Source organism: Cottoperca gobio, chromosome 15 (genome assembly GCF_900634415.1).
Source record: "Cottoperca gobio chromosome 15, fCotGob3.1, whole genome shotgun sequence".
In the NCBI taxonomy this organism is placed as follows: Eukaryota; Metazoa; Chordata; class Actinopteri; order Perciformes; family Bovichtidae; genus Cottoperca; species Cottoperca gobio.
Window position 1 is genome coordinate 15569984 of NC_041369.1, and position 8544 is coordinate 15578527.

Consider the following 8544-nt stretch of genomic DNA (forward strand, 5'->3'; position numbering starts at 1 on the left):
TATAATATTATCACTACTTTATATAGGGGTTTGTTTATGAAGCGGGCTTTAACCAAGATTTTGCCAAAAGAATCTGGACTCACGGAGACGTCTGTGTTTTATACGTCAAAAGGTCAATAAAGAGGTCAACACTGTAAACGTAAATAATGTGTAGCAAAGGGAGTAAACCAGTTGAAGGGCCACAGGGGCCCATTGTTGATCTCATGCTTTCAAAATATGGCCCTGATAGTTTAAAACATTTACAAGAATGGTGTGCCAATGTTATTTTAGACTATTTTAATTCTGGCTATTTCATTTCTGCTATTTCATTTCTGCTATTTTAATTCTGCTATTTTTATAATGCTACTTCAGACTCATTTACATCAACACTGTGATTATTTTACTGTAAATGCTCTTATTCTGTCTAATCTTGTACTAATTGTTATGTTTTTGCTGTGAAGCACTTTGGGCTGCAATTCTTGTATGAAAGGTGCTATACAAGTAAAGCTTATTATTATTATTATTATTATTATTATTATTATTATTATTATTATTATTATTATAGAACGGATGGCCAAAAGGATCATATCTATGAAAATAAGCTACAAGTTGTAACACACTGGATGCTATCCTTTCATTATCTTCACTTTAAAGTGTTACTTTACAGAGGGTTGTTTTCTTATTTTTTTTGTCATACTGCAGCTCAAGCCAGTCATTTATGCCACTGATAAATTCAACTCACAGATGCAGCAGGCCTGTAAGTGTGACGGCGTGATATGATTCAGACTTAGTTCACACCCACAAACTGAGTGTGCCTGTATGATAGCTCAAACTATCTCAAACTTCTGAAAGACAAGTGAGCAGGGAGGAAATAAGAAAAAACACATTGGGCAGAATAGTAAGCCTCAAACCAAACGACACATAACGCCTATTTCCTTGTAACCACTCTTTCCTGTCTTACTATCAGTATACTCCCTATTATACACCATGCATTTACAGACACAAAGGTTATACAATGTAATGTGTTTTTAGATACCAGAATGAGTTGTCTTTAGCAACAAGGAGTAATAGCTTGGGCCGTACTTGGGCAACAGCATGGTAATTACACAGTTAATAACATGTGGCAATGACAAAGAGGTTTAATTTCTGTAATAGGGTCAAATATTTTAAGCTAATAATGGGGCAAAACAACATTGCACCAATATTACTATTATTAACAATGTAGTATTAAGTAAGTATTACAATAAACCATAACTCTACCAAAATATTCTCATTGTTATTTAAAAAGGTTATTAACTGTGTAATTACCATGGTATTACCCTGGTATAACCTGTTGTTCCCCTTATCACCTTGTTATTACTGAGCTGGAATGTAAAGTGCTAGAGATTTAACAATAACAACATACTGTTACTGTTACATTTAGACATTATAACCTTTATTTCTCTTTAATTTGTTACATAGTGCATGCACAAAAACATTATAACATTAGTTTGATAGTTTATAGAATAGTGAATCTTTACAGTTTACTCTACAATGACACAGAACTACATTATGATAATAACTCAGTTATACGTTGCAGACACACTGTTAGATGTGGGATTTTACAATCAATAGGTTCAACTGTGGCTTCCCTCCTGCACCTGTTATTTTCCACTTTTTGAAACTGCCTGTATTGCTTGGATCCACTCCTTTCTTTCTTCCACTGTAGCAGCTTGGAGGAAGTAGTGAGTCTCATCTGAGGTGATGATCTCAAAGAGGTCGCCGTCAATGTCATATTTTTTGGCTGAAACCAGGAAAAGAAGAGAAAAAGGAGTTTAAAAGGTATGAGTTGATGAGAAACTACTAGACAGTAAAATACAATTATATTCCCTGGTCACAGTGGGGAAGCATGCGTATCCTGTGACAGCGGTCCCACTCACCATCAGGAACATATTCCACAGCTGTAACTACAGACCCACGGAGATGGATCGAGCCCAGAGGGTCATCACCCTGACACAACGACAAGAGACAAAAGAAAGCAAGAAAGTCTATGTGAATAAAATAAACTCTTATTCTTTCTTATTTCTTATTTCTGCTTGTACAAGTCCACATATTTACCTTTGTAGGATCATAATAATGCATATAAGCAGGGTCGTCTCTCAGTATGAACTTTCGCACCTTCCAGTTTTTTCTCTTATGTCCCTGTGATAAAATGACAAAACGAGCTTTATCTGATTTGCATACGTGCCTTTGCGTCAAATATATATGAAAAAAGGCTTTCAGTTAGTGAATGTACCAAATGATTTGCCTAATGGTAAGAGCAAAATATTTTTTCACTTTCCACCACAGGGTATTTTCATCTACGTATGTGTGAATGCGAGAGCTAATCTAAAAAGCGTGATGTTTTGTAGCTAAACGGCAGCTGGCGTCTGAACAAGATGGTCTTATTATCATGAGCACAGTGTGAATGATCATTGTGAATGCATGCAGTGGAACAAAAACACTGTGACACTTTTGCTTGCTTTGTGATTCACCTGTTTCAGTAAACAGCCCTGTTTTACGATGTTTCCTCTGAATTCTTCCTTCAGAAGCACATCTTCGTCACTGGAGTAGCCTTCGCAGAAGAACCCGCTGTCTGCCTGTCGCGGAGCACAGCCATGTACACGCACATCATACATAGATACACATAAACCATGTTTCATCACCTCTGACCGTATTAATGAACTATGCTAAATGTTCAATAGTAACTTTTTCAAACTTACAAAGTAATAAAGAGCAATTGTCTGATCTAAGAAGGCTGATTGCTCTCCACTCTCTGCTCCCTCTTTTGACAGGTCGCCCGCAGGTTGGAGAAAACCCTCATTCAGGAGCCCTGTCGCTAGCATGAGGGCCTCAGGCCTGTTTCTCGCTTTCTCCTTTGAAACCAGCCACTCCACCACTGTCGCACCTGCACACAAAATAAGGAAGGAGCAAAAAATGGCGAGACCATTAGAAAGTTATAAAAATAACCTGGAACATCAGTAAAAGTAAGACAACAGTACCGGTGAAGCAGTGGTTGAAGACTCGATTCTCCTGCTCCAGTTTTAACTCTTTTACTCCATCGTCTTGGTCTTTCATCAGTGTGTACAGTTCTCTGAGAAAACACAATGAAGACACTGTCAACATGTTTTGCCATACTACCATTTCTATCACTGAGCACAAGCAATTGTCTGTTCACTCAACCCCCGCCCCCCGGACAGGGGTTGTCCAATCATAGCTTAACAACCATATCCAGGCACGGCAGGCCTGTCGAGCTTCACATTTTCCGAACCGGTGTACATGGGGGCTCGACTTGTAAGAGCGAACGGACGAATACAAAATACGAAGTTTGTGTCTTGTTTAAGTGTTTCCAAAAGCGAAATCACAAAAGCAAGATGTCCAGCTACCTAGTTTACTATCTATAGTAGTAACGCCAACATTTAGTCGGAGGCCAAGAAGTATATCTTTACAATTATATTATTTTGTGCAGTTACAGGATAAAGTTACGGCTCTGCACTGCTGACATTGCATTCAGGGAACTGAAACAAACTAAGTTTGTGCTGATCTCATCAGATACTAGTCCTGAAAGCATTTTATCTGGCAACTAAAGTGAAACAAACTATTTAAAACACCAGCAAAAGTAAAGCATAAATATAACCTTTGTGTTTCTTGTATATTTATGATTTCATAGACTTTACTAACTACCTTAAACCAGGTTAAGGTAGAATTAAATAACTTGTTTTTTTATTGGGAATACTTTTTATCTGGGAACTGCAAGCTTTAGTTTCAGTATTTTAGCATAATATCATGTCCGTAGTCGTCAAGTGCATATTGAAGCTCGCTTTACAGGCTTCAGAGAGTTTCCAACCAGTTCACAGACGTTCAAACGTTAGCCTGAATAGCTGCCACACTACAGCCGGTAAAATCTGACAACAACAGTTATTATCTCAGCCAGCAAAAGCGATAGTTGACGGTTCTAAGCCTGCTTTTGTCTGCCTCTGTCTGAAGTCAAGGACCCATTTATTAAAAACAATTGTAAAACATATATGTATGCAGTGCGAAAACAGAACAGTTGACAGCTGGTGTGACAACAGTGATTAAGAGGCGGGTGGGCTTTAGCTCAGGGTCAATGCTTAGAATTAGTCTTTTCAAATGATTGTTTCCACCACCAAGAAGATGTCACAGAACATACGTCAGGTTGATTTTCTCAGGGAGGCGAATGGAGCGTCTTGTGGACTTCCTGGCAAACTTTCTTCCCCCCTGTAGGCAGGTAATGGCTCTCTTGATGTCCTTGACCCAGCACTCTCTCTCCTCCACATGTGAGGCTTGGAAGAAATGATCCTGCTTCTTTTCTGTGGTAATCTTGAAGACCAGCTAAATGGAGAATTATTAGTCAGTCACACTGTTACATTTTCAGTTTTCTCTTGGATTTGTTTTTGCTTTAGATATGAGGATAATTAACAACAAATACAGCTGCTAATTTGGAAAGAAAAAGACTTAATTAGCCGTCTCAAATTAATTAAATCTACAGATTGAGTATTTCAAATCTTAAACATTAATTGTAGTCTTGAAGTCTGTTACTAATCCTACTCTGCTATGACTCGTTTTTTCACATCTCTAATCCTTCAGTGCTAGCTGATTTTTCAACAGCTATACTTGACATTTTCTTACCATCCTCTTGCCAAAATCCTGGCAAGGACTGATAAGCGTGGCTCCCTTTAGTGGGATCATTCCTTTCGGAGAACGGTCGGTTTTCTTTTTGTAGAATTCCACCCCATCTTCTGACAGCACCACCCACAACGCCTTCCAGGAGTTTAGCACTGTGCCCTGAGGAACAATAAGACAGTTGAAAACAGGCAGCCTTGAGCAAAAGTGTGAAAATACATGCGTTGAAAATGCAGTTGTTATAGAAACCGTTTTGTACATTACCTGAATATTTTGGATTTTGTACTTATTGTACCGTCTTTTGCTATCACTAAAGGTACTCGTGTCTGTTTGCTTGAGAAATACATATTTCATTTGATAGGAATTTCCCTCTGTAAATATTAATTTTGCTTTGTGTTTCGTTTCACACACTGAGTTTGGTAAAATGAAGTGAAAGAATAACTTTATATCATAAAAAAACGATATCGGACGGGTCTTATCTAATCGAGCACCATGTGATATGAACACACGAAAATGAAACTATAGTTAGGAGTACTGGTAATACGGAGGAGGACAAGGAATTACAGGCTTTGGCAACCCCTCTCCTGAACAGTTTCTTTATATGTAACATTTTAGAAAAAAAACTCTCATGCTGTGTTGATCTTCGTATCCTCTTCTCTCTTCACTTCCTCAGGGAACAGAAGCAAGTTGTTTAACCACTGTAACTTTTTTTAGCAAGGCATACTCCTGAAAAAAATATAACTTTTAAAGTTACATAACGTCTGTTAGAAACAAAGACTTCCCAAAAATATATCTGCTGTGAAAACACATGCTTTCAAGCGTTACAAGAAAGCTGTGAGTAGAACTGTGGCTGTGCCCCTCAAATTCAACCATGCAGGGGATAAATAAAACAACAGAAACCTGTAACAATATATAGTGTTGGAATATTCGCCTTTGCCTTTTGAACTACTCTACTCCTGAATCTTGTCATTCATGCTCTGCACTGTGTGTAGCAGGATACTGGACCAGTCATACTGTACGTTCTTTAATACACTGCGTATAGTTGTATTACTAACATTTTGTTTGTGCAAAACACAGATTTATAAAGCCATGTGTTTATTATGTTTGTTAAATTGTGCACACATACATAAACAAAATGTCCACTCCCACAGGTATCAACACTAATCTCGATCTTTATTATTGTTAACAAATCTGACCAAAAGCCAACAATGATTTATTACGTTTTATTACAACTTAAAAAAAAAAAAAAAGGTAACAAGATTTATGTTCAGCTGGGCAGTGAAGTTGTAATCAAACAAGACTTAAACAGGAGTAAATAGAGCTTTTGTTAGGGACTATTTGGATTATCGTGGATTAATATACATTTGGTGGTCCAGTAAGTTTTTATGGCAGAAGGACGGTGTACGTGGGATTGACTCAAAAATAAACTACCAAGCCCATTGCAGTACATGTATTTTTAATCTAAGGACATGAAATAGGCTAAACAATATGGAGCTTTTCCATAATTCTTTGTGCGAGAGCATTCACTACAGGTTTTTGTTTGACCTCAGCATTTGTATTTCTACTCACCCTGCAAAGTATGTCATGAATGCACATAAACTATAAACTGTTTGCATATTACCCATGTCTGTTCCACCAATCTGTCCATGAAGAAGAACATTTCTTCATCTTAGCAATATTAAGGCAGGACCATTACGTTCAGCTGTGGCTATTTATAGCATCTAGTGTCATCACATTATTCAAAGAAAAAAACATGATATCTCAGTCGTCATCAAACAAGATAATCCATGTCGACCCAGAGTTTACAAAGAGCTTCACAATGTAGGACAAAATAAACATACAGGATACAAAAAAAGATGTCTGAGAAATAACACTGAATGTAAACTAAATAAAAAGAAGAATAAAATTCAAAAGCATTTAATTAAAATACCTTGTATAAATGTTCCTTTCATTGGCATGTTTGGTGTGCTGAAATAAAAAGTCACACTTGGCTCAATATCGGAAAGAGTGTATGTGTGCAAACACATTCTCACTGCACTTTCTTTTTTTTCTTAATAAATTCCCGTTTTTGTGTGGGATATGGCTTATGTATTAATTTCGTGCAGACACATTGTTTATATGTCTGGTCACTGTTGGAATTAAGTTTGTTGTGTGTTTAGGGATTTATGGCATATTGCAAGGTTTATTTCAGGTCCTGGCATTCTCAGGTTTTCTATCCAAGTGTCAATCTTGCTTTTATGTCGGTTAAATGCTGAAACACAAACTACGAAACTCATTTTATGTTTTACTCTATGGTTTCTGGACAGAAGCAGGAACTGGATTGTTTTGTTGCAACTCTACAACAGAAGTGTGAAATGAAAATCTGCTCTTCAAATTGCTGGTTTGACTTGGAACAACATTCCTCTTTATAGCGCTGTTTGTCATTTATTTCGAGATGTTCATTTTTGTCACAGTTTGTGTGACTGAGGCATCTTGGCTAACCCTAAACTTGCTCTAACTGTGGCAATGTTCCTAGCCCCATACGGCATTCATCTTGGTTCAAAATCTTAAAAGTGGTACTTGTCAAACCATCATTTTCTCTCGTTTCACTATAATATTGCCGACCAGTAGGTGTAGAACCATACGCAGAAGCAGTCATAAAGTTACCAAAGTTGACAAATATGTTATTTAGTGGATAGTAAGTATTGTCGTGTAGTCATTCTCACCCTTTTCACCAAGTATCCGTCTCTGATCTGTTGTGGTTCCATGGCTCTGCTCTTTGCTGCTGTCAACTGCAACTTCTGTCACTTTTTTAGTAACTGCTGAAAACATTTCCTACCAAATCCACCTCTCTCTCTCTCTCTCTCTCTCTCTCTCTCTCTCTCTCTCTCTCTCTCTCTCTCTCTCTCTCTCTCTGTCAAAACCCCACAAACACACAGGAAGTTGGGCTGGTGTGTGTGTAACTGATGCATGGTCAAGCAGCTTCCCTTTTCTGTAGTCTGTGGTATTATTAGTATTATCAGCTGCTAACTGCCTAATGATCTTACGATGAATGTAAGGCTTTTTGTAGTCATTTTACGCAACTCTATTTCTCTCTTCATTGTCTCAAGCCACTATAATAGATTTTATTTGCCCATACTCTCAAGCCTATACGATCTGTGTACTGTAGTTTTCTGTAAGGTGACAAACGCTGAGTGTTTTGAAAGGCACCAGAAATAAACTGTACTTCTCTCGACAGTATTACATTATGGCATTCACAAAATCCTGCTGAGCCAATGTATCCATCATAACTCTATATTTAGTATGAATAAGTATGAGTGCTTGATTTAGCTGCGGATGGGTACATCACAACGGCTGACCTGAGTCAGACCGCAGTGGGCCTATTTCTGTAAAACAAAAAAAGAGCTTCCTCTTTTCATGATTGCTAAATGTGGTCTAAGTGTGTTGTACTTGTACAGTTGTACTAATGTATTAAAAGGTGTATGACAGCTGCAGCAGCCAGTACAACAATGGCACCATAAGACTTAAGATTAAACATGACACCATACATGATACAGTATCTATTTATTAATCATAAGGGGTCGTTCTCCTAACTATGAAAAAACATTAGACTTGCTCTCACTTAACTTCAGTTGCAACAGAGTTCCCTCACTCCTTATCAGAATGTGTCACAGCATGCTGTTTTACAAACTGCAGTCATTTCATGACAAGAAAGGAAATCACTTGGTATCTGAGGCATCAGCTCTCATGAACATGGTGACACAGCTGTTTGCGTCAGTGGAAAAACTCCGGATCCAACAAAGAAATGAGTGGCAGGGATCAAACACTGGGTGCTAAGATTCAAGATTCAACATAAACTTTATTGTCATTCATGCTGTTCGCAAGGGTAAGTGCACAGTGGAACAAAAATATGTTGCATTCAGC

General features: G+C 37.8%; 1 protein-coding gene across 1 annotated transcript; it reads right to left on the reverse strand.

Moving 5' to 3' along the window:
• Positions 1-1392: 1392 nt before the first annotated feature.
• On the reverse strand, positions 1393-7488 carry plek (pleckstrin). The gene is made up of 9 exons (XM_029449165.1): positions 7347-7488; positions 4648-4803; positions 4169-4350; positions 3000-3091; positions 2721-2905; positions 2493-2597; positions 2077-2160; positions 1899-1968; positions 1393-1762 (listed from the first exon to the last, which is right to left on the reverse strand). Exons 1-9 carry the CDS (start codon positions 7386-7388, stop codon positions 1623-1625), a joined length of 1056 nt encoding a protein of 351 aa, XP_029305025.1. The 5' UTR covers positions 7389-7488; the 3' UTR covers positions 1393-1622.
• Between the last annotated feature and the right edge of the window lie 1056 nt (positions 7489-8544).

Excerpts from the sequence above, each read along its gene's own strand:
- plek (XM_029449165.1), bottom strand. The coding sequence starts at position 7,388 with ATGGAACCACAACAGATCAGAGACGGATACTTGGTGAAAAGG. Across the intron at positions 4,804-7,346 it reads ACGGATACTTGGTGAAAAGG|GGCACAGTGCTAAACTCCTG; the intron begins GTGAGAATGACT and ends ATTGTTCCTCAG. Across the intron at positions 2,906-2,999 it reads CTTCAACCACTGCTTCACCG|GTGCGACAGTGGTGGAGTGG; the intron begins GTACTGTTGTCT and ends TTTTGTGTGCAG.